The sequence below is a fragment of the Cebus imitator genome, unplaced genomic scaffold, assembly GCF_001604975.1.
Source record: "Cebus imitator isolate Cc_AM_T3 unplaced genomic scaffold, Cebus_imitator-1.0 Scaffold956, whole genome shotgun sequence".
Taxonomy (NCBI): domain Eukaryota; kingdom Metazoa; phylum Chordata; class Mammalia; order Primates; family Cebidae; genus Cebus; species Cebus imitator.
In genome coordinates, this window is record NW_016108271.1 from 96,619 (window position 1) to 122,830 (window position 26,212).

A 26,212-nucleotide genomic window follows, 5' to 3' on the forward strand; every position below is an offset into this window, starting at 1 on the left:
ATCTCAAAAAAAAAAAATAAAAAAAAATAAAAAAAATAAAAGATACAACAATAAAATGAGAAAAGAGGGAGAGAAAAGTGGAAATTAGAGATTATTGACTGTTGTGTAGGTAGCAAGTAAGACTCAAAGATTACTATTTAAAAATAACTGTTTAGATATTAGGATTAAGCAAGAAAAAATGAGATTAGGATATTATAAAATATGTAAATACAAAAATAACCACTAAAATAAAAATTCAAACCAGCCTAAATAGTCAAAGAAGCTTTAAGCGAGATAACAACAAAAAAGCAAAAAGCTAAAGAAATAAAGTAACCTTAAATAGAATATAGAATTACAAGAAAAACAGTATGATAGAGCTGAGACCTAACATATACATCATATCAGTGAAGTGAACAGACTGTATTCCCCTTTAAAAGACAAAGACATGTATATTTAAAACAAAACCCAATGCTGTACTTGATACAAAAGCCAAGTGAAGTACACGTTTCACAAGGTGAAATCCAAAGGGCAAATAAAGGAAAATAATAAGAATGCAAAGGCTGCAATCCTCCTGATATTGGAGATAGTAAAAGTGAGGCCAAACGACATCAAACAAGACAGAAAAGAATACTCACTGCCAAAAGCTGCACTTCATATAAAGGCACAACAGTTATGACTATGCAAAAATTACAGGATATGCAAGAAGAAGCAGAGCACTATTAGCAGAGTATTTTAAGACACTGCTCAGCAGAAGAAGGTTAAGTAGATTTTAAAAACATAGTAAGAATATGAAGGATCAAAATAATGCAATCTCGTGGATAGAAAACAAACTATTTGCAATAGCAAAGACTTGGAACCAACCCAAATGCCCATCAATGATAGGCTGGACAAAGAAAATGTGGCACATATACGCCATGGAATACCATGCAGCCATAAAAAAGGATGAGTTCGTGTTCTTTGTAGGGACATGGATAAATCTGGAAACCATCATTCTCCTCAAACTAACGCAAGAACAGAAAACCAAATACCACACGTTCTTGCTCATAGGCGGGTGTTGAACAATGAGAACACATGAGCACAGGGAGGGGAGCATCACACACTGGGGTCTGTTGTGGGGGGCTAAGGGAGGGACAGCAGGGGGTGGGGAGGTTGGGGAGGGATAATGTGGGGAGAAATGCCAGATATAGGTGACGGGAGGATGGAGGCAGCAAGCCACCTGGCCTTGTATGTACCTATGCAACAATCCTGCATGATCTGCACATGTACCCCAGAGCCTAAAGGACAATTAAAAAAAGAAAACAAACTATGTCTTCTCAATATATGTGATTTATTCGCAAAAACTCACTGTATACTTGGGCACAAAAATGTATCAGTAGAAATATTGCTGACCATGAAGAACTTGAAATTCAAAAGAAAGCTCTAAAATAAATTCCTTTTTATATGAAAATTATAAAATACTCCAGTAAGCAAATTTTCAGTGAAAAGGTTAATACAAACAGAAATTACAGAATTTCTGAAAAATAAAAATGATACAATTGCTGTGTATCAGGATCTATGAGATACTTCAAAAGTAGAAATCACAGAAAAACTTACAGGCTTAAAAACATAGAACCCAATAAAATTAATTAATGAAAATGAAGTCAATTTCTAAATGTAAAAGCTAAAAATAACAACAAAATAAAGCAGCAGGAAGGAAATAATAAAGAGAAAAATAGAAATTGATGTGGTGGAGTACCAAAAAACCTCATATTACATTACATTAATAAATTAAAATTATATGTTTTTGGAAAACTCAGCAAAACAGGTAAACCGCGAACTAATCTAACAAGAAAAAAAAAGTAGCTATCTACTTAGGAACAAAAGAAAAAGCCACTTGTTGCATGACTCAGTTTTCAGCTTCATTATTTTTTTTGGTTTGGAATCGTGAATTAGGGTCCAGAGTTCTTATTTTCTCTTCACACTAGACTGATGTATGTAATCTAGCCTCAAATGATTCAGAAAAAAGTTGAAATGCCATAAACAGTGTGTGTTTATGTGTGTGTGTGTGTGTGTGTGTGTGTGTGTGTGTGTGCGTGTGTAGAAGTGGAGAGAGTGAGAGAGAACAAGTATGGCAAAATGTTAAAAAAACTGGTGAATCAGGTCAAGGGTACATGGGAGTTCTCTGTTTAATTCTTGCACTTTTAAAAATTATTGAAAACTAAAAACAAAGCTTACATAAGATAAAAAATAACATAAACTTATAGAATATAAATCGGAATTCACTCATTTATAGAACTTTACTTGATTTATACTATTAATATAGTTATCAATAATAAACAAGGACAACCTCCTTTGGCTCTGATATATTCTGAGACCTCTGAAAATGCCTCTAGAGTTTTCTTTTTGAGGTCCCTTGATAGTCTTTCCTTGAGGCAGTTTTCCTAAGATCTTGCCACCTCTAACGGTAGGGAGACTGAGCAGAAGCTATTTATTTGGGATCCATAAAACTCTCAGAGAACAAAAAATATGTGTGTGTGTGTTTAAATGTATATGTGTATACACACATATATACATATTCCTTTTTTTTTTTTTGAGACGGGGCCTCACTCTGTTACCCAGGATGGAGTGCAGTGGCATGATCTTGGCTCACTGCAACTTCTGCCCCTGCCGGGGTTCAAGGGATTCTCCCACCTCAATCTCCCAAGTTGCTGAGATCACACAAATAAAGCACGGTGCCCAGCTCACTTTTTATATTTTTGGTAGAGACAGAGTCTCATCATGTTGTGCAGGCTGCTCTCAACCTCTCGAGCTCAAACAATCTGCCTGCCTTGGCCTCCCAAAGTGCTGGGATTACAGGTGTGAGCACAGCACACGGCCATATTCCATATTTATAGATAAATTTGCCCTTTATTTGTTGATGCCTCACCAGATTCTGAAAGCTTCTTAAAGTATTTTCGCTCCCTGTAATAGAAAACTTAAATGTATTTATGTTTTGAATTGAGAAAAATATATGGTTTATATCGTGATTCATAGTTATTCAATATTACTACTGAATTCTATAATTTTATATTTAAAACTGAGCTTACTATAGAGTGTTGAAAGCAAAATATAAAACTGTATTTTCGGTGGGATCTCAAGTTTGTAAAATATATACGCCTTCAGAAAAGAGGTTTTAAAAATTACAACAAAACTATAAAGACATGTAAGCATTAGGACTGTGAATGATCTGAAAGATTTCCTTCTTCATGTTTTTGTGTACTTTGCACATTGTCTATAACATATAGGTATAATCTTAATCAGAAAAAATTAAATGATTGAATTAGACTTAAATATGATTATAAATTTCAATAGTTATTTATACGTAATTGTGTTAGAAATAAAGGGAAAATATCCAACAATTGTTAACCGAAATAAATTTGATGTGAACTTCTGGAATTCCAGGACTGGAAATGTTTAAAAACATACAAGATCCATTAATAGGTAACAACTTTGCACTGAATCCAAGCATATCCTTGAACATAGAGGTTTCATTTTATTTCAGGTTTCCACATCTATGATTACACCTATGATTTTAAAAAATCAAAAACTCCTAAACTGTTATAATTATCTATCAGATTCTGTACTGTTATAAGCATGTTCTTAGGATAGCCAAGAGAAATAAGTGTATAATCCATGAAGGAACAAAGGAAGAAAACATTCAATATCTTCAACATGTTGCATCTCAAAAGCATCATCTGAAGGGTAACGCTTCTGGGAGTTCAGAGAAACATGAGAAACAAGAGTCAGGGAGCTTACACCTTCTGCTGACAGCTGTTCTGATTCCAGCAGAACGATGCTCTTATCCACTGCCCGGAGGGCACAGAGTGAGTCAGGGGCCGCTTGAAGATAAAGACTAGCATTGGAGCCAGGGAGGCCCTGCTCTTTAGAGAACTTCATGCTAACCTAAAGTCAAGAGAAAAAAAAGAGATGAGAGTGGAGACAATTTTATGTAAAGATGATCTGAATACATTTAATTGCTCCTGAATAAATCCTCCTAGATTTCTGTACTGTATTTCCCCAGCCCACTCTCACCCTCAGCTATCCTTGCAGGAGACCCCTTTCACCACCATGCCGCCATCTCAGGATTTTCACTGCTGCCAAGGATCATGCATTCTATTTGGTGATTCTTTCATCCCCTAATAATTCAATTATGCCAACACCGAGTGTGAGTTTCTCACTTGAAGGTGACAGTAGTCAGACGAGAAGACATCAGGGAACAAACTTCCCACTTAGAAGGCCAGAAAGAGAAATATCACCTTGTGTTTAAAGCACTTGTCAATCTGGAATCTGACACTGTCAGCCACAATTTCCCCACTGGGGTGAAGGGTGTAGACAAACAGGACAGCCGCAGGAGCCAGAGCAGCACTGATGCTGATTGGGAATGAGAAGTTTCCATTCCAGGCTGTAGGAGTCGAACAGATAAAATGCTGAAAGTTTCCCGGATCACTGGTACACTTAGATGAAAGAGAATGGCTCATGGACAGAAAGAGCAAATTGGGCTTTGTTTTCAAGGCAAATAAATCAAATAATAGGAAGTACCTATAAAATAAAGAAGGCTGCATGATTTAGATAATAACAATATACTGGGATTTTGAACGCCGCTTTTCTAATGTACTCAATGATCTGACAATGAAAGAAACAGCACTCTCCTTCATCAAGACATCAGCCTGTGCTAACTATTCTCTTCATCTGCAAATTTAAATAAGTGCTCATTCTAACGTCTTTTCACTAAACATATACATATGTCTAATATACATATATACATATGCATGCATAATATACAAATATACAAATATTAGTTTCTCATAAGAGTGCAAACCCTACTGTGAACTGCACATGTGAGGGATCTAGATTGTGTGCTCCTTATGAGAATCTAATGCCTGATGATCTTTCAAATATATATATTTGTATGTTATATATGTATATGTTTGTATATGTAAATGTTATATATATTTTATATATGTATATATGTATATTTTTAACTATATATATCAACATATTTTCTTTATATATAATTTCTACATATATAATTTCTGTATTTCCTTAAGAAAAAATGTAGGTAGAGTACATCTTTTAAAATAAGTATATTACGTATACCTTTGTTTTGGATCTCCTTTTGTCCACTGAGCAAGATAGTTCCTTTCGCCATCATCTGTGCAGAACAAAGAAAACATAACATGCAATATATTTTCTAATATCATCATATTCTCATATTGTGATTAGGGAATTTATTACTTAGTGGTAATTCTCTTCCATAAGATAGGGTAGCTTCCACAAGCAAATATTAAAAATTGACTTTGCGTAAGTTGGAAAAGAGCAGAGAAAGTGACTGAAATTGATGGAGATTTTATTATGTACTGGAAACTTTGTGAACCATGTGCAATGTGCTGTGCAAAGTGGCACATACAGCTCTGAAATTGCTGAGACTGTCTGGTTTCAAATATGCCTTCCCCTGCTCATTAACTTTGTGACTTGAGACATGGTGTTTTCACCTGTTTGCCTCTGTTCCATTATCTGTAACATGGAGCTATCTATGAGGCTGATTAAATGAGTTATCACATATACAATCCTTTTAACAGTGCCTTACACAGAACCCTTACCCTAAGAGGTAAGTTTGACAATCTCCAGTTACAATGTACAGTCGAGGAAACCAAGACTTAAAGAGTTGAAACAATCGGTCCAAGATGCACTAATTTCCATGCTAACTAGGAAAGGGTGGGGGAGTCAAGTTAATGTCTTAATTTCCAAGTCAGTGTCTTTTCACTCTTCAACAGACCTTAGAGCAGAAGGCCCCAGTCCCCAGGCTGTGTTCCAGTAGGTACCTGTCCATGGGCTGTTAGGTACTGAGTCACATGGCAGGAGGTGAGAGGTGTGGTGAGCAAGCATTACCACCTGGGCTCCGGTCAGATCAGCAGAGGTATTAGATTCTCATAGGAGTGCAAGCTCTATCGTGAACTGTACATGGGAGGGATCTAGGTTGCACACTCCTTATAAGAATCTAATGCCTGATGATCTGTCACTGTCTCCCATCACCTCCAGATGAGACCATCTAGCTGCAGGAAAACAAGCACAGTGTTCTCACTGATTCTACATTATGGTGAGTATGTAATAATTATAGAAATAAAGTGCACAATAAATGTAATATGCTTGAACCATCATGAAGCCATCCCCTCCATCCCCACCCCACCTGTGGAAAAACTGTCTTCCATGAAACCAGTCAGTTCCTGGTGCCAAAAACATCGGTGGCTCCTCCGTAGAGAGTCAAAGTGGACAGAACCAAGAGAACGAAGTCCTTTTACTGCTTATCAAAATGAGCTTTCCACATTACTTTCTAGCATCTGCCCAATATTTTACTATTACCGAGGGTCATAAATACTTGCTACGAGTTACATTTGAATGCTTAAACAAGCAGACTCTGAATAGTGAGTTCTTCAACCTCAGGGAAACTTCAATTCCCTTAGATCAATTTGTGTTTGTTTGTTTGTTGTTAATGGACCGAACAGTATTCACTAGCAGAGTGAAAAGGCTGCCCTCACTCTGGTCACCATGGAATGGCTGATGCATGCTTTTTTTGTTTTGTTTTGTTTTATTTTTATTGCATTTTAGGTTTTGGGGTACATGTGAAGAACATGCAAGATTGTTGCATAGGTACACACGTGGCAGTGTGATTTGCTGCCTTCCTCCCCATCACCTACATCTGGCATCTCTCCCCTTGCTATCTCTCCCCAGGTCCCCACCCCCCACCGTCCCTCCTCTATTTCCCCCCAACAGACCCCAGTGTGTAGAGCTCCCCTCCCTGTGTCCATGTGTTCTCATTGTTCAACACCCGCCTATGAGTGAGAACATGTGGTGGTTGATTTTCTGCTCTTGTGTCAGTTTGCTGAGAATAATGTTTTCCAGGTTCATCCATGTCCCTACAAAGGACATGAACTTATCATTTTTGATGGCTGCATAATATTCCATGGTGTATATGTGTCACATTTTCCCTGCCCAGTCTATCATTGATGGGCATTTGGGTTGGTTCCAGGTCTTTGCTATTGTAAACAGTGCTGCAATGAACATTCGTGTGCACGTGTCCTTATAGTAGAACGATTTATAATCCTTTGGATATATACCCAGTAATGAGATTGCTGGGTCAAATGGAATTTCTATTTCTAGGTCCTTGAGGAATCGCCACACTGTCTTCCACAATGGTTGAACTAATTTACACTCCCACCAACAGTGTAAGAGTGTTCCTATTTCTCCACATCCTCTCCAGCATCTGTTGTCTCCAGATTTTTCTAAGCTGTGCCAGGCTAAGCAGATGTGTAATTAAACAAGATTCCAGGAACCCACTGACCAAGACTCACCAAATAGAAGAAGTTTACACTGGAGTCATCCTTATATGCTTCACTGTTTAGGGAGTAATGCACAGTAACAACCTTCTGTTGATTACATTCAAGCTGCTTTGGTTCAGGAACAATCTTCAGGAAGCTGTTGGTTCGGGAGTAAAAGCGTGAGACTAAGAAGTGAGCATCCAAGTACTGAGGCGTCAACCAGCTGGGGAGATAGCAGCTCTTAGGTCGAACATACGTGGCCTGAGAGGACAAAAGAAAGAGAAGGGTCTTAGAGCCATCATGACATCCGAAGACAGTTGTTACCGCAGAGTGGAGGTTTCTCAACTCTTCAAAACAGGGAGGAACCTCAACTTGTGGCTGACTTTTTAATGTTAACTTATTGGAATCAAAATAATAATAGCACTCTGCTCTTTGTATACAAAACATGACCATGAAAGACTGTGTAAACATTTCATTAGACTGACGGAGAACTATTGTGTTCTTTATTCTTTCATTGAAGCCACAGAATTGGGCTTGAGCTCTGTTTCCTTCAGTTACATGTCAGCACTGAAAGTTATTTAACTGCGAAATTCTGTTTAAGCATCAGAAAATAAAGAGAAAACATAGGATCTCCCCTATCTATGCATGAAATGATCTGAGTAAGAAAGTCAAATCATCCTCATGAGCTACATCTTGTTTCCTGGAGGAAAATATTAATTGTTAGAGAATGTATAACAGCTGTAATACACTTTTAGCATCTCGTCCTCTTGAACAAGCATTCTCATATATTATTTAGTGAACAAGCAAATTATATAAAGTAAGCTACATTTTAAATTTTTATTAAAATATATTCTGAATACAAGTTATCCCTTAAGACATTCTTAATGTTTAATATTTCTGACATCCAAATTCTCTGCAGGATGTCTAATGGTCTTCCTCTATTCTTTGATGTCTTACTTTTAGGTTGAACTCTGGATCAAACATGTCTGAAGTGTCAATGGAAAATTGAGCTTCGCCATTCTCATCTGTAGTGTAATTTCCTATAAATTCGTCATTGAGCTCCAGTTGCAACAACTTGTTCACCATGGGTACATTATCGGGACCCAAAAATTTAAGCTGTACAAGAAAAGAATAATTAATATGATGTAAAAGACAAAATGTTCACATTTTTACAGAGAAATTTTTCTACTCATAAATGTGATCCCCTGTCATTTTCTTAAATTTCAACAGACAGAAAGATGTTTTACTAAATACATAGATATGTAATAGAAAGTATGGAAACAAGTATAATATTATCTATTGCTTCTTTCAGTCTAGGACATTTCTAGCACCTTGGACATAGTAATGCTTAAAATGTATTATAAAAGTAGGAAAAAAAGTGACCAGAAATTTTCAAAGGGCAATCTATGATCCAAGAAAATGAAATGGAAATATGTATTCTTTAGTCAAACCTACAGTTCCAAAATAAGAAATCCCTCTTCTATAGAAAGTATCCACGTTCTCAAAGTTCACAGTTCCAAGCAATTGAGTGATAAAAATTGAGGTCATCTCACTGATCTGTACGCCTGTAAGAAATGATGAACACAGCAGAGTGAACCATGTCTAGCTAAGTCACCATCCATACCAATATAAGTGTGACGAGCTTGCCCAGTGTGAACAGCATCGTGATATGGATCAGGTATGTTCATACAGAGCCCTTTACAATGGCATAATCCCAGCCGGTCGCGGTGGCTCACGCTTGTAATCCCAGCACTTTGGGAGGCCAAGGCAGGCAGATCACGAGGTCAAGAGATCGAGACCATCCTGGCCAACATGGTGAAACCCTGTCTCTACTAAAAATACAAAAAAATTACCTGGGTGTGGTGGCGCACGCCTGTAGTCCCAGCTATTCGGGAGGCTGAGGCAGGAGAATTGCTTGAACCCAGGAGGTGGAGGTTGCAGTGAGCTGAGGCTGCGCCACTGCACTCCAGCCTGGCGCCTGGTGACAGAGTGAGACTCTGTCTTAAAACAAACAAACAAACAAAAAAACCCATGGCATAATCCCAATCCCTTTTTAAACAACAAGAAATAATTAGTAAACAAGAAATAATTAGTACGTAGTTAATTAGTAGTAAATTAACTACTAATAAGTAGTTAATTTCCCATTCCAAATTAAATAATCTCTTTCCCTCTTCTTTCATTCTTGAGACTGAGTCTCACTGTCTTGCCCAGGCTGGAGTGCAATGGCGTGATCTCAGCTTACTGCAACCTCTGCCTCCCAGGTTCAAGCAATTTTCCCGCCTCAGCCTCCAGAGTAGCTGAGATTACAGGCACCTGCCATCGTATCCAGCTAATTTTTTGTATTTTTGTAGAGATGGGGTTTCACCATGTTGGCCAGGCTGATCTTGAACTCTCGATCTCAGGCGATCCATCCGCCTCGGCCTCCCAAAGTTCTGGGATTACAGCCATGAGCCACTGTGCCCAGCCCCTTCTTTCTTTAACAAATACTTATTGAACACTCACTATGGGTGATCTTTTAAATTTTTCAGTAATAATTTTTGCACTTGCAACTATTCCCAGTTCCATTAAATTAGAAATAATTAATCTGAATTTTGTTCCTAGTGCTAACTCAACAAACTTCTTCCAGTGAATTGCCAGATATCCCCAGGTCATCCAAAAAATGTAATCATTACCTGTCCCAAATTCTGTAACAATTGCAGTGACATGAAATGTCATGAATAATCCAGTACGGTAGAGTTGGAAGACTTTTGTATTTACAATTTGAGAAACACAACCATTTTCCAACTGAAAAATAAAGAGAAGTCATAATTTAAAAGTTAGGGTTCCAAGAGTTCTTTTTTTTTTTTAAGTGTCTTTTAAAAATACAGTTTTCACACAAATATATTAACATCCCTGCTCCGTGCCATGGCTCTACCTCATAAATTTGTTGAAATGGCCAAAGAATTAAAGGAGAAGAAGGAGGCAAATATTTACATCAGCATTTTACATAAGGTAAGGAGGTAATCTGTATTTTACAGATTTCAAGGAAATTCTCCTGGAAACATTGTACATGGAAAGAGATTAAAGGATGGAAATGAAGCTGAATGGTATTTTGAAAGGAAAGTAAATTCAGGATCCCAAAATCACTAAACTGAAGAGAAAGGACAATGGGAACTGCTGGGCAAATCTGTCTCCCATTTTATTCCTAAACAAGGTAGCTATGGAGATAAAAACTACATACCTCCCTCACAATTTGTCCACAAGGAAATTCCTTGCGGGCCTCAATAAATTTTCCTTAAAAAAGTTCTTTGGAAATTCATTTTTTCCCTTAGAGTCTTACTGTGTGGCCCAGGCTAGGGTGCAATAGCACAATCTTGGCTCACTGCAACGTCTGCCTCCCAGGTTCAAGCAATCCTCCTGCCTCAGCCTTCTGAGCAGCTGGAATTACAGGCGCCTGCAACCATGCCCGGCTAATTTTTGTAGTTTCAGTAGAGACAGGGTTTCACCATGTTGGCCAGTCTGATCTCAAACTCCTGACCTCACGTAATCCATCTGCCTCTGCCTCCCAAAGTGCTGGGATTACAGGCATGAATCACTAGGCCCAGCCTCAAAGACTTATTCTTTATGCAACTGTTTGTCTCTTATCTACCTATGACCTGGAATCCCCCAAACTTTAGATCGTCCTGCCTTTCTGGACCCAACCAATGTACATCTTACACCTATTTGTTGATGGCTCACATCTCCCTGAAATGTATAAAAGCAAACTGTACCCAAACCACGCTGGGCACATGTCAGTAGGATGTCTTGAGGCTGTGTCATGGGTACATCCTTAATCTTGGCAAAAATACACTTTCTGAATTGATTGAATCTGCCTCAGATAATTTTGGTTCACAGTATTTTAAGAGGAATAAATTATAATAGTTTAGAAAGGCACTAAAACAGATGGAACAGAAATGATCAGCAAATGTGTAACAACAAAACAAACACTTTTTAAGGTAAATTGCTTATTTAAAATAAGAAAAAACCTATAGATAATCTATCATCAGTAGCATCAATAATTAGAGAAATATAGATATAGTTATGTTTTACAACAAAGTGTTTATTAATTTCAAATTTAAAATGTTATTAAATAAATAAGTTTATTTGATACTCAAAACTATCATATGAGCTAGGTACTGTTATTATCTTATTATATAGATGAATAAACTAAAACAGGTACGTCATGTAACTTGTCCAACATCACACAGCTAAAAGATGGTAGAGCTAAGTAGCTGCTCTGATTCCAGAGTATGTGCTTCTCAATTTTAAATTACCAACTATTACATCAACAACAAAAGCAATTTTACTTTGTCTAATTATAATACAGTGGAATTAAAATGAAATAATAGAAAGTGACCAGAAGAACCTTAATTATTTTGAAAATGAGAGAAAAACCTTTTTTTTCAGGAATACTTGAATCAAAGAGAAAATAAACCAACAAAGTAAACCAATAAGAATCCAGATATTAGAATAATGAAAAAAATACTTTGCATCAAAATCAATGGTGTTCAGCTGTAGCTAAGAAAAATGTAAATAATTTATTTTACATTTATTATTTTTATTTATTTTACTAAAAGAGATTAAAAAATGTAAAATAATTATTTTATTAAATAAGCACAGAATGTGCTTGTTATGAAAAGAAATAAAAAATGTAAAATAAATTATTTAGGAACACAAAATAATGTAAGAAAGAAAATAGTAAAATCTTTTACATTTTTTATTTCTATTAGTAATAAGCACTGAATATAGTAATAAGCACTGAATATAGTGCTTATTACTAAATATAAATAAATTACTGAATACAGTAATGACCCTCCCACCTCGGCCTTCCAAAATGCTCCTATTAGAGGTGTGAGCCACTGCTCCTAGCCTTCACCAGATTGTTTATTGATTTTTTTTTCACATGAAGGAAAAAAATAAACCATTAGCTGAGAGTACATACATCATTGTGTAAATTGGTCGACTGAACTCTATCAGAACCACCCAATGGAAGAATATACTGCTGACGTGGAAGAATTCCACTCCAGATTTCTTTACCTGCATTTCCTACACAAAGGTAGGATTCTGCTTGTCTTTGTCAATTATAGATATTTACCTAGAAAATGTTCACTAAATTTGATGAGTAACTTTAGGACAATTGGACATAAAATATGAACGATGTGGCGTACACAGCTTCACTTTAGGGAGTCAAAAGATAATCTCAAAGAGATAGGAAGAGTTGCTTACTGAAGGCTAAGATGCTGCCGTTGGAGAGAGCAAACGATGACTTCAGATATGAACTGCAAGTCTAAAGTAACATAGTGGGTGCTCTGATTGTAGATGATTGCAAATAAGCTGTTTCCATTAAAAAAAAAAATCCAGGTGACATGGACCGTAATTTCACAGATTCATTTAAAGGATGATTAATGATTCTCCAAAGGACAATCAGGGAGGCTACCTTGACAGTATACAAAACAATAAAGCCCAGGATACCTTTCAGATTCTAAAAATCCCATGAATCTATAGGTGGATAACAATTTACATGGCTTATGGAATAAAAGACTACGTTAAGCACTGTATTTTCTTTTCTTTCTTCACTTCATTTAGCTGCAACCTCCCTTATCAATGAAATGAAAATAGTATTATTAAACCCCTCTTATAAATGAAATCAAAGAAAGAATAAGAATGAAAAATGAGTGAGAACTTTTTTTTGTAGTGAAAAGCATGGCCCGTACCTGTGCAGCAAATTGCTCACATATTTCATTGTCATTTTTCTCACAACTGCTTGAAGAATAATACTCTCTGCACACCCGGATTTGTGTTTTCCCTTGTACAGGTTGGCCAAAGGTGTATCTAATGGGGGGAAGGTGTAGTTATGATTACAGATAAGCAATATCATAGCAATATTTTATGATCTTCTTCAGAAATTATATAGAAAATCTCTAAACTATGAGTAACACAGTCTAACCAAATTGAATGAGGAATTCTCACCTATTGGTGAGAATTCAGGTTCCTATAGAACTCAGGTGAAACTCCTAACAGATTAACTTGAATTCTGTTTAACCTGAATTCCCTACGGAATTCAGGTTAATCTCTTAGGAGGATTTGGCTGCTTTTAAAAAAATCAAATTCAGGGTAAGACAGAATCTAAAGTAATCTAAAATCTCATTGAATATTTAAGTATTACATTGAGTTTTTTAAAAATATTTTGTAATCTTAAAGAAACATCATAACCTTGTAGCACTTTCCTTTTCATTGGAAAAATATATGTGTATATAAAACTTGCATTTTTCAGGATCTTGAAATGTTTCCAGATTAATATTTTCAACACCAGTTTTTATTTACCACTCAACACATATAAAGGCTATGGGGCTTGGCATGAACTCATTATGCTTTGACCAAAAATGTAATACCTTATGGGGTGGGGCTGAGCAGCTCGTTTTCTCCTAAAATACAACCACTACAACACAAGATTTGTAAAGGTTCAACCAAAGGCAAATCCAGTCAACTGGACTTTTTTTTGTTGTTGCTAACAGATAACTAATGTAAAACTAGCATATAATAAAACTAAATATTATTTTCACAGATTATAAGACTTTTTTCTAATTGCCAGACTCTGATAGATATCATTTATTTTTCCCAGTGACCCTGATTTGTAAAATGAGGTCAAGTAACTTACTTCTCCACATTGCAATTGATGAAATTAAAATTCGAACTCAGATCTGCCTCATCCATAGCCTGTGTTTTCTTTCCATTCATCTTTTCCTCTTTCTATAAAAATTCGTAACACTTCTGAGATTCTGAGTCAATTCACATCACTAAAATCATGTGTCAGGTTTCATGGTTATATAAAGGCGAGACTTAGATCTGGCCACACATGCTATACCTGAACATTTCTTCTTATATCTACTTAATGTCTTTTGTTTATAAAACGAAACTCTTATTGTAGTATTATCTATGAGCTAACATATGTCAATAAGACATGTAGGTTAAATTTTTAAATAGGGGAGAATAAACATTCTCCCTTTGTTTGTGATTTGAAAAGCTTTCATGAATGCTAATCCCAGTGTATTGCAATCTTTTTCCCTATAGGTAAATGTTCTTCCCTTTTAAAAGCCTAAGTCATCTCTGAGTTTGTTTGCTAAAATAATCTAATTTTTCTTGTTTTCTCCAGCCATTCTAAGCTAAATTCCAGAAAGTACTAAAGAAACAGACACAGCATCATATAATTTGAGACACAGTATACAACTGAGGTGAATTTTCTAGGCACAGTGCTCTCACAGTCTGCCCAGAAATAACTTTGTAGCAAGCACAGCTTCAGTCTAGCTCCCTGGCCTCCCGCAGGACATTATTATCGCACATACTGAGTTACTCCTTAATTTAAATCTACCCAGAATACAATATTAAAGAAATTTCAAGAAATCAGGATCATGGATTATGTCCTTAGCACCTGGCATGGCGCTAAGGAACTGCCAGTGCTCTGTCAGCATTCGGTTAGCAAGTCTTTTTCAAAGGCCATAGCTGAGAAACATTTTTGCTCTCCCAATCGATGTGTTGTAGTTTTTTTTTTTTCCATGCTATTGTGCAGATACATAAATGAGATGTTAATGCCATTGAAAGCTCTGGCTTTGTTATGGTTTTTCCAGTGAGGCCCATTTAGGACTCTGGATTTCTTCCAGCTTATATTTATCACCTCATCATTTTTAACATCAATAATCTACAGTCTCTCATTTGGTATGCATATTAAATTCTGGCATTTTTGACCTACTCTTCATTAAAACTCAGAAAAAGTTTATAATCATTTCCTAAAGTCAAAAGAAGATTTTACATGCTACTGATAATAAAAAAAAAATGTTGAAAACTGGTTTCCAAGATTCTCTGGAGCATCAAAGGCATCTTTAAGAACTACCATTGCATATTCATTAGACTGTCCTTAACTGATGTATCTTTAATAGACTGCTGAAAATACTCAAAGGCAAGTAATTTTCATGTCATAAAGTATTTAACAAATGTGGCAAATATTTAAATTGTTAACTGTTTTTATGCAGTACGTGAGAGTTACTGATTAGGAGAGCGGCTCTGAAGCTGAACAACCTAGGTCTAAATCCCAGTTCTGCCATCAACAAGCTCCATTACTGTTGACAAGTTATTTTGATTCTCTGTGTCTTATTATCTTTCTTTATAAAATAGAGATGACTCTCCTAGCTCCTATCTCCTAGCACTGTTGCAATGATGTATGCAGAGCTTAACAAACTAGTTGACATACAAAAATGTTAGCTGCTGGTTTTTGTTTTTGTTTTTTTTTTTTTTTTTTCATGAGATGGAGTTCCACTCAGTCACCCAGGCTGGAGTTCAGTGGCGCAATCTCAGCTCACTGCAACCTCCGCCTCCTGGGTTCAAGCAATTCTCCTGACTCAGCCTCTCAAGTAGCTGGGACTACAGGCATGCACCACCATGCCCAGCTAATTTTTTGTATTTTTAGAAGAGACGGGGTTTCGCCATATTGGCCAGACTGGTCTCAAACTCCTGACCTCGGGTGATCCGCCGGCATCAGCCTCCCAAAGTGCTGGGATTACAGGCGTGAGCCACCGCACCTGGTCGACTGTTTTTAAATTATTATTAGAAATTTGAGAAAAGGCACTAAAAGAATAATTTTTCAAAAACAAAATGCAAATTTCTGAAATTATGTAGAATTTTTCTACATTAAGATAATTCAAATAATTCAGATTAAATTAATGAGATGCCTTATCTTCAGTTTGCCATATCAACAGCTCATATTCTTTTTCTAATGAAAATATGCCAAGATAGTGAAGAGTCAATGAGGCACTTTCACACCAGCTGCTGGAATTCTACATTGGCTCATCATGTTTGGTGAGCGGTATGGCACTCAGAAGCCTAAAAGAAGGTTACCTATTTTGTCTTGGTAATTCCTTTGCTGGAAATCTTTCTCAGGTAAACAATTTTTAATTCAAAAGCTACTTATTGCATTTATACACAAAGACATATACTGCAAAATTATTAATTACTGGGGAAACAAAATGAAACAGCTGACATATAATAAAATAATTAAATTTGGTATAGTCACATAAAAATATGTTGGGCAGCAACAAGTTGCAATTCATGAGATTGGCATAATAGGAAGTCATGTTTTCTTAATTATGAATAGAAAAGTATGATTGAAGTCATGGAAAATATTAATTAAAATTGGAGGAAACTTATAATGCTAATGGCATTACAATGTTAATGGCAGTTGGACAGATTAGTAATAGGTAATGTCTTGTGTTTTTCTCTATATTTCTCAAATATTCTACAATGAAGATTCATTGCTTCTCTACTAACATTAATATAAGCATATAAATAATTAAAGTTTCATAATGATTCTCACTTCTCATTCTCTCTGAGCTTCGTGTTTTCTTGTGAAGGTAAGTCTCCTGAATAAATACTTACTTAGCACATACATCCACTTGGAATTCATCATCTGAAATAGTTACTGTGTGTGGTGCGCTGACCTTAACTTCAAACTTGGGCAGCACTGGAAACAAAGAGAAATATACTTTAGACTGCACAATCACAGGCAAGCAAACTGTACTGCAGTCATGGGCCGGGCGCGGTGGCTCACGCCTGTAATCCCAGCACTTTGGGAGGCCGAGGCGGGTGGATCACGAGGTCAACAGATCGAGACCATCCCAGTCAACATGGTGAAACCCCGTCTCTACTAAAAATACAAAAAATTAGCTGGGCATGGTGGTGCGTGCCTGTAATCCCGGCTACTCAGGAGGCTGAGGCAGGAGAATTGCCTGAACATGAGTGAAACTCCGTCTCAAAAAAAAAAAAACTTTACTGCAGTCATATAGCTTACTCTGATTCCATGTACCTTCCATCTCTACAAGCTATGTATCATTTGCCCCAAATTGTGTGGCACCAGTCCACATGGTGGTGACTCACTAATGATTAATTCTTCCTCTTTTTTTTTCTTTTCCCTATCCTCAGAATTTCACATTTGTTGTTGCTGTTGTTTGTTTGAGACGGAGTCTCACTCTGTTGCCCAGGCTGAAGTGAATGGTGCAATCTCAGCTCACTGCAACCTCTGCCTCCAGGGTTCAAGCCATTCTCCTGCCTCAGCCTCCTGAGTACCTGGGATTACAGGCATGCACCGCCACGCCTGGCTAATTTTTGTACTTTTAGTAGAGGTGGGATTTCACCATGTTGGCCAGGCTGGTCACAAATTCCTGACCTCGGGTGACCTGCCCGCCTCGGTCTCCCAAATTGCTGGGATTACAGGTGTGAGCCACTGTGCCTGGGCTCACATTTTGTTTCTGTTGCAATCTCTTAGATATCTCCTAGAAGACTGTGGGGATTCTAGAAAAGTGTATATTTCCTAGGGGGAAAAAGAAGTCAGGAATTAGAATAAGGATACTGGGGAAGGGGTGAGGAGCAAGAAAGTACTGATGAGGAAGCCGACCAGGTCAGGGAAGGGAGATGAAGAAAACCAGATCAAGCTTCACCTACTCCTGCCTACGTCTAACATAAATGTTCTGTACCATCCTTTGAACTCTTCGTCTACACAGGACACCTACAAATAGCAACTAGTTACCGTATCTCTTAACAGCAAATTGGTGTGTCACTGTCTTTCCTGAGTTTCTTTTCACGACAATCCAGTAATCTCCAAACATTGGTTCTGAAATCAGTTGGAATGAGAGTTGGGTAATATTTCGGAAAGAAGTCACATTTTGCCATTGAAAAATCAGATTGTTTTGAGGATCCTAGAAAATAATGAAAAAAAAAACCAAAAAAAAAAACAATCAGAGTTTGTATGAGAGTATTACCCTTTGCTGCTATATTTTGGATCGTTTCTGCAGTTATTAGAAGCAAAGAAAATACAACCATTTTATTGTACTAATTATCTCAAATTGTAGAAATAACATAACTTCCTTAATGCATTCAACTCCAATCTTAAAATATATCTCACTTAAAACCAAAATGGCTAAAAAAAATTATATGTAATTCTTTTGCTTTTGATTTTTCGAAAGCAGAGTTCCATAGTTAAAGAATTAAAAACTTATTGTGCTTGCCCCAGAGTGGTGCTGTCCAAATCGATGGACTCACACCAACCGGGCACAAAGAGACACTTATGTTAACAAAAGCTTATAAAAATTGTCACGGGTTTTTGTTTCGTCTCTACATAAGTTGGTCATGAATTGCAGTTTGCATGCAAGAGCTGCTAAATGGAACTTCTATGACAAGAAAGGATCAATGATGCCAATATCAGTACATCTATTAACTTATCAATAAGTAACCATTTAATATTTAATATTAATAGTTATTCAGCCATGATTTAAAAAATCTTGATTTAAAAGATCTCTACAAAAAGACAAAGACATACTTCGCTACTCACTACAAATTTTTTTTTTTCTTTTCTCTACTAGGAAGTCTAGAAAACTCGAGGCCAGGCACAGGGGTTCACATCTATAGTCCCAGCAGTTTGGGAGGCTGAGGTGGGGGGATTGCTTGAGCCCAGGAGCTCATAACCAACCTGGGCAACAAAGTGAGAACATGTCTCTACAAAAAATAAAAATAAAAAAGTAGTAAGTCATGGTGGCTATTTTATTTGTTCCTGTGTAGCTCTGGTCCCAGCTACACAAGAGGCTGAGGCAGGGGGAATGCTTGAGGTCAGGAGGCTGAGACTGCGGTGAGCCGCATTCTTACGGTTGCACGCCAGCCTGCATGACAAAACATGACCCAGTCTCAAAAATAAAAATAAAATATTTAAAAAGTCTTAAGGCTAAATTCATATCTCAGACTTCCTTTCAGTTAGAGTTATACAAGTGACAAAGTGTTGGTCAATTAAATGTAAGGGGACGTCACTGGTAAGAAGTTCTCTCTAAAAGAATCAGTCTGGATTATAAATCGTTCTACTATAAGGACACGTGCACACGAATGTTCATTGCAGCACTGTTTACAATAGCAAAGACCTGGAACCAACCCAAATGCCCATTGATGATAGACTGGACAGGGAAAATGTGGCACACATACACCATGGAATATTATGCAGCCATTAAAAACGATGAGTTTGTGTCCTTTGTAGGGACATGGATAAACCTGGAAACCATCATTCTCAGCAAACTGACAGAAGAGCAGAAGATCAAACACCGCATGTTCTCACTCATAGGCGGGTGTTGAACAATGAGAACACATGGACACAGGGAGGGGAGCACTACACACTGGGATCAGTTGGGGGGAAATAGGGGAGGGACAGTGGGAGGTGGGGACCTGGGGAGAGATAGCAAGGGGAGAGATGTCAGGTGTAGATGATGGGGAGGAAGGCAGCAAATCACACTGCCACGTGTGTACCTAGGCAACAATCTTGCATGTTCTTCACATGTACCCCAAAACCAAAAATGCAATAAAATAAATAAATGGGAAAAAAAAAAGAATCAGTCTCAGCTGGCAGTGAAAATAACATATTGAGAGTGGCAGAGAGTTAAGGAAATTAAGCCTGGATCCTTGGTAGTGTTGCGCTGTGGCTTTTCTAACCCAAAGTGCCTACGCTCAGACTTAGTGGTTTGTGAAAACAATGAATCTTTACTGGTTTAAGTCAACTTTAGCTAAGCTTTCTGTTTCTTTCAATGGAATATAATGTTAGCTGAATCAGGATGTGATGAAAATACTATTTATGGATTACTGTAATGCATAAAATATGAAAATGACTGAACTGATAACTATCCTACCATAAGGATGAACTTGAGTAAGATACACCCCTGTAACAAAGTCAAAGCCATCTAAATTATACAAAGACTACTTGATGCACCTATTAACATACATAATCATTAGTGTTGAGCCTGAATCCCAGTGTACCCAGCTTCGGACATAGCTAGCAATAATGGTGCATGTTGTATGTACAGATTAAAATACATATGTTGGAGTTGGTTGATAGAATTTATTTACTGATAAGCACACAACTTCAAATACGTTTAAAGATCCCACTGTTCTAGAGACTAGACAGGTAGGAGGAGCCTCCCTAAATTATTTTCTGAAAATAGAGTCAATTTTATAGTAATATTACCTTCTAGACTATTTCAAAATTTTTAGATGTTTGCGTTTTCTAGTTCCTTAAAACAAGAAGTGGCTAAATTAAGATTGAGAAGGGACAGCAGCCAAAATTAAGCAATTGCAGGCATGGACATTGCTTAGAAAGAGCCCAATGTTTTATTCTCCATAAAAACCAGGATATTGCATTGGCCACATGGCTTACACTGAAAGCAGCAGTAGTTGATTTAGAACTTCATCTGGTGCCTTGCATTATGTATGCACATAAAGGCTTCACTCCCCCTTATTTCACTAGATTTTTTTTTTTTTTTTTTTTTTTTGAGACGGAGTTTCGCTCTTGTTACCCAGGCTGGAGTGCAATGGCGCGATCTCGGCTCACCGCAACCTCCGCCTCCTGGGTTCAGGCAATTCTCCTGCCTCAGCCTCCTGAGTAGCTGGGATTACAGGCACGCACCACCATGCCCAGCTAATTTTTTGTAGTTTTAGTAGAGACGGGGTTTCACCATGTTGACCAGGATGGTCTCGATCTCTTGACCTCGTGATCCACCCGCCTCGGCCTCCCAAAGTACTGGGATTACAAGCGTGAGCCACCGCGCCCGACCAAACTCCCCCTTATTTCAGTCATCTTAATTTCTAATTATGAATCATAAAAACCAAAACACATCAGCTATATCTAAACATTTTAAAAGAATGAATGTAAAAAGCAGGTCTCTTACCTGAACTGTGATTAAAGAATACTGAAAGAGGAAAAAAATACAGATTAATGCTGTACTAGCACATTCTTTTTTGACAAATATTGCATTACAAAGATCTAAATATGTCTTAGCTTAATTATCAAAACCTAGCCCTTACTTCCCCAGAGGACAATGTTTCTACAGCTAAAGATTCCAAGAAAATTACAACTGTGAAAGAAATCCAAAACGTCTTCTGGGAAGTAGAAAGCAGGTTCCATACAACCTATGTTTTCCTTCTATAATGAAAAGATCTAAAAAAGTATAAATCAACTCACTATAAATGAAAGTTTTACATTTAAATGTGAAGTTGGCATTGAAGCTATACCCATAAAGTATCCTATGTTGGAACCTCATTTCCATACATATGGAAAGCTTCCTGAAGAAGTTTTCTGTAGCAATGGATTTGTCTAACTTGTGTAAATTTTATCGTACAACTAGATATTATTGAACTCACCACATCTTCAATAGGCTTGAACTTGGTATCCAAGGTCACAATGCGAAACTGCACTAAAAGAGAGACAGACAGAGAGAGAGGAGATTTTGTTGTTGTTATTTTCCCTGTAGGTGTGATTGCTTGTAGAGAGAGAAGGTAATTGCCTTGCAATCATGGAATACTGCGCTCCCTTCTCCCCTGGCTCTGACTTGACCCTTTCAGATTGGGGTTCCACTGGGAAAGATCTCTTATTGACATTTGTAATTCCTCTGGTCAGGATGCTCTGCTGTGACCAGGCTGATGCCAGCAGCTACTGGGAACTTTTATCCTTATATACCATAGAGATATCTTCAGCATTGGTGGTGGAATTAGTCATAAAAGGACAAATGTGAAATACATATGGCAGGAGAAAAACATGATTTTCCTGAGAAAATACACTGATACTAGCAAACATTAATTTTAGCAGAATTCCAGAAACTATCTTGGCCACTTTTGTCTACATAATTTTCATCATAGCGCTTTAGTGAGTCCGAAAGAGAGAATATAATTTGGCAAAAATCTATAAGAATTCTGATTTTAGTTCTATTTGTTTTTTAATAAATGATATAATACATAAAAATAATCAGAATTAAATGTATAGATGCTTTCTTCCAACTCTTTAGTTTTATAAATGAGAAAACTAGTCCTAAAGAACAGAATTTACTTGGCAAAAGCCAATCATTTATTAACAGAGCCAAGACCAAAATGAAACCCTCTGAATCTCAGTTTGGAGTTCTTTCTGCTACCTTCTACTTACAACAGCAATAAAAAAGAAAATAGAAGGGCTTTACCTAGGTTATCAGATTTATGATTACTTCTATTAGTATGAATGACAGCGATACTAATAAATATTAGTTAGGGGTCTTTACTGAATGTTATGGTTTATTTTCCACTGACTATCTTATTTTACTCTCACAATATTTCTACAAGTGAAACACTTTTATTTCTGTTTTGTGGGTGAAATAATTGAGCCTAAAATAGAGAGTTAATTAGCCTGCCCAATTGGTAAGTTACGGAACAACGTTTCAAATCAAATAGTTGTCCTCCAAATCCTACACTTGTAACCATTACATTATATAGGCCTATCACTAGAATTTGTAAATAGTGAAAGTCGTATTGAAAATTTTATGAAGCAGAGCATTCAGTTACTGGTGTTGGAAGGTACTCTTTCATAACTGACTCAGGCAACAAATAAGAATTCTAGCAATTCACAATACCATGATGTTAAGAATCAATTTAAGACTAAAATTCACGTTTGAATTCCTCTCAATTTGGAGAATGCATTTCTGAAGCCAATGATGCTAAGGAAACACAAATGTTGACTTACCATTCTCTCCTGGTTTATAGATGGATTTATCTGTCTGTATAAAGGTTGCCTTCTCCTCTGAAATGACTGCTACAGATCTTCTCTCAGAGATTTGATGAGTATCTCCCTTAGCCAGCAAGGTAATAAAAGCCAACTGTTCAGATGACTTCTGAGAGACCTTTTTATGTGGAAGAGCAGAGAATGGGAAAATTATTCTTGAATGTTAAGATGGTGAACAATGCCTTAATTTGGTTTCTCAGAATAAGAGAGACTTCTAAACCTCTGTTTTCCTAATGGGAGGCAGTGATCCCCTGTTACAATTCCTTTATTTAGCATGAAGACACTTTATAAGAAGCTTGTTTTTTATATCTTCTTGCCTTTTATTTATGGTTTTTGTTGCCCTGAGTCCCAACCCTTCTCTCCTTTACACACTTTCTCTTTTCTCAAACTGTGGAACAATTATACCATCTAAAAATTTTTTTACTATTACCTCATTATCTCTTTTTATAATAGAAGAATGGCAATATTTCACAAGTTTTGTTGCATGTGTAAATTTTCTTTATTTCTTGCCTTCCAGCTGTTCTCCAATTTTCTTCCCTACTTTCTACAGTTCATCCCAAACCAAGATTCATTACCTCTGTAAAAATAAATTTTTAAAAATAATTTCATCTTTTGATCTGAAGTCCTGAAATGTCATATTCAATGTCTGACCTTGAAATCTGCACAAGCATAGAAGTTATCTTCTTCCACAAACTGGTCAAAAATAGTGGTATTGGATCCATCATACTCTAAGACGACACTCAAGGATACAGATTCATTAAGTTTTAAGAGGTGGAGACAAGCTTTTCCTGTAGAATCACTCTGAATCACAGAAGAGACCCATAGGATGTATTGCCTATGCAAAGAAAGTAACCGACACTGTAAACACATGTAGGAGAAATGGAGAACATCCACAGAAAGCATCTTTACCTTCTTGAAATATTCCTGAAATATACACATTTTTCATAGATGGTATTACAATAAACTTAGGCACAGAGAAGTGTCTTAACAAAAAGATGCCAATTCTCTTTATACTTGCTTGAAATTTATAGAGCAAACAAAACAGCACTCAGACTCAGAAGTTGAAATGATAAAAACAGAATTAAATTTTAACATGAAACGTATTTAATGAGGTCATTTTGCTAGTACTTTACTATAAATAGTGCAGTGTTTCCTTACGGTTCTGAAGCCACGGCAGCAGTAAAATGAAGCAAAACGGTGCTCAGGAGAATAGTAGCCACCATTTTACCCAGATGCCCAAATAATAAAGACTTCAAGAGAAATTTTCTCATTGTCTCTTTCTCACTCTCATTAGAAATTAGCTACCTCAACTCTCCACTTTCCTTACGTCCTTCTGCTCTGCCTCTCTCTGTATGTTGTCGCTTTTATAGTCACACACAATAGAAGATCAATTACATTTTGGAGCAAGTACCATGGGATTCATCAATCTCATTTAGATCACCTCTCCTGTTACTTCTCTGAAAAGTGTCACTTTATATACAACTTCCTGCTTAAGTTCACTGGACCCTGTTCTGTTTTAGAATCAGCAGCACAGGTTGTACAGGAAGAAAGAGAAGAACAAAGAAAATAGTTGTGTGACACTTAGAAGTTCATTAGTTTATTTTAGCATCGCACTCACAGGTATCAAAAGCATTGCTACCTAGGAATTAGCATTTGGAAGAAAAATACCTCTCCAAAGAGCTGTTAACATACCAATTCCCAAAAAAGGAACTTTCCAGGCTTCTGAGAGAAGTAGCATTACTGATTTTACCAAAATATTAATACAAACAGATAATCAATATAAGCTTATTTTATAGATAACTGAAACTGTTAAGTTACTCTTTTATAATTTCATAATATAAAATTCAACATTAAATATGTTGATCTGTGTTTAACATTTAATGTGATTTTCTTAGTGAGGTTTTCTTTACATTGTTCAATGTCCTTTTCTACCCTCAGTATAATGAGAAAAATGAAAGAAAAGGTGATACACACACACACACAGACACACACACAGACACACATATCATTCCTTGGCAGAAGAACATAAACTTTTTACCATTATTTTGATTGCAAAACATGTTTTACAAAGCACATGAACCATACCAAGGAAACTAGGAAACTCTTGATAACATCCCTCGTGTGTTAATTCTCCCATTTGTATTGTCTTTCCCTTTTTTCTTTTTTTTTTTAAAAAAAACATTCCTTTCACTTTATTGACGGAGTTAATGCATATGGCTTAAAGAAGATGACATTGGGTAAGGAAAGACAGAAACTGGATTTAATCTTTTGGAAGTAGGCCTGAAACAGCAAACACAACGGAAAGAACAACAAAACAAATTATAACCTAATAACTGAGCAGCTGTAATGGCACTAAAATACAGGCAACCATGAGGTCTAGGGAAGGTGAGTTCCTTGTTGACCCTATTTCATGTTCTAGCACAGACCTGTAGTCATAAAAATTCTGACCATCTTGTTCTCTCAGTAGAGTTGAGACATTGCTCCCTTCCCCTTCCCCACTTAGGGTTTTGTTTTTGTGTGTCTTTTCTCTAACTTGCATAGAAAACCAACTCTCTGAAAATCTCTGTTACAGAAGTTAATCTTTACTTGCTGGCCTGCCCTGCCAATTTTAAGGTTTAATTCTTTCCATTGGAATACTAACAGTCTGCTGTTAGTCTTTATTTCTGACAAGTCCTCCCCTCTGACAGCACATCAGAGTATTATTAGAGCCACTCTTCACACTCCTCTCTCCTTGCTTAAGTACATTGAGTCACTAGCTTCCAAAACAACTAAAACTTACCAGCTTTCTCTCACCAGCATTCAAGACAAAAAGAACCACAAGGCAAATCGTTCATGAATCAAAGCGACCAATTCTTCCTTCCCAAGGCTGATAAATCTAAAGTAATAAAATGTCTCTAAACTATTTTTATTTTTCCAAATGTAAAATTTTTCTGCTAAATAAATGCCTTTATTGATCTTAAATTTAATAAAGGCCTTTTACTGCTAATAAAAATACAGGAAATAATTTTTTAAAATGTTGTACACTCTTAAAATGATTATCTTGGGAACTAGCATGTTTTCATGATAGCTCTCTATTCTAATCTAGAATACTCACAAATAATTTTATCTGGTTAGCATGGTCTTCAGGTTAAATGGACCCTTATCTCAGAAAGTTCAATATGATTCCAAGAGTATCTATTGAGTGCTTCTCATATAGCTTCTTACATATAATAAGAATATAGCTTCTTATCTGGCAATAATGCTGGATTCTACGGATAACGAGATAAATAAGATGCTTCTCTAA

The 26,212-nt window shown here is 36.6% G+C and overlaps 1 protein-coding gene across 1 annotated transcript in view; it reads right to left on the reverse strand.

Moving 5' to 3' along the window:
* The window catches only part of LOC108298420 (ovostatin homolog 2-like), a 49,401-nt gene extending 25,138 nt beyond the window's left edge, over positions 1-24,263 (reverse strand). The window contains exons 1-15 of the mRNA XM_017521095.2: positions 24,088-24,263; positions 23,581-23,764; positions 22,891-23,047; positions 21,546-21,598; positions 21,074-21,094; positions 17,905-18,073; positions 16,758-16,842; positions 13,046-13,163; positions 9,986-10,097; positions 8,769-8,878; positions 8,271-8,429; positions 7,347-7,574; positions 5,095-5,149; positions 4,254-4,399; positions 3,754-3,900 (exon numbers count right to left, since the gene is read on the reverse strand). Coding sequence (XP_017376584.1) covers positions 3,754-3,900; positions 4,254-4,399; positions 5,095-5,149; positions 7,347-7,574; positions 8,271-8,429; positions 8,769-8,878; positions 9,986-10,097; positions 13,046-13,163; positions 16,758-16,842; positions 17,905-18,073; positions 21,074-21,094; positions 21,546-21,598; positions 22,891-23,047; positions 23,581-23,764; positions 24,088-24,200 — 1,857 coding nt within the window. The 5' untranslated portion in view covers positions 24,201-24,263. The remainder of the gene's footprint in view (positions 1-3,753; positions 3,901-4,253; positions 4,400-5,094; positions 5,150-7,346; positions 7,575-8,270; positions 8,430-8,768; positions 8,879-9,985; positions 10,098-13,045; positions 13,164-16,757; positions 16,843-17,904; positions 18,074-21,073; positions 21,095-21,545; positions 21,599-22,890; positions 23,048-23,580; positions 23,765-24,087) is intronic.
* Between the last annotated feature and the right edge of the window lie 1,949 nt (positions 24,264-26,212).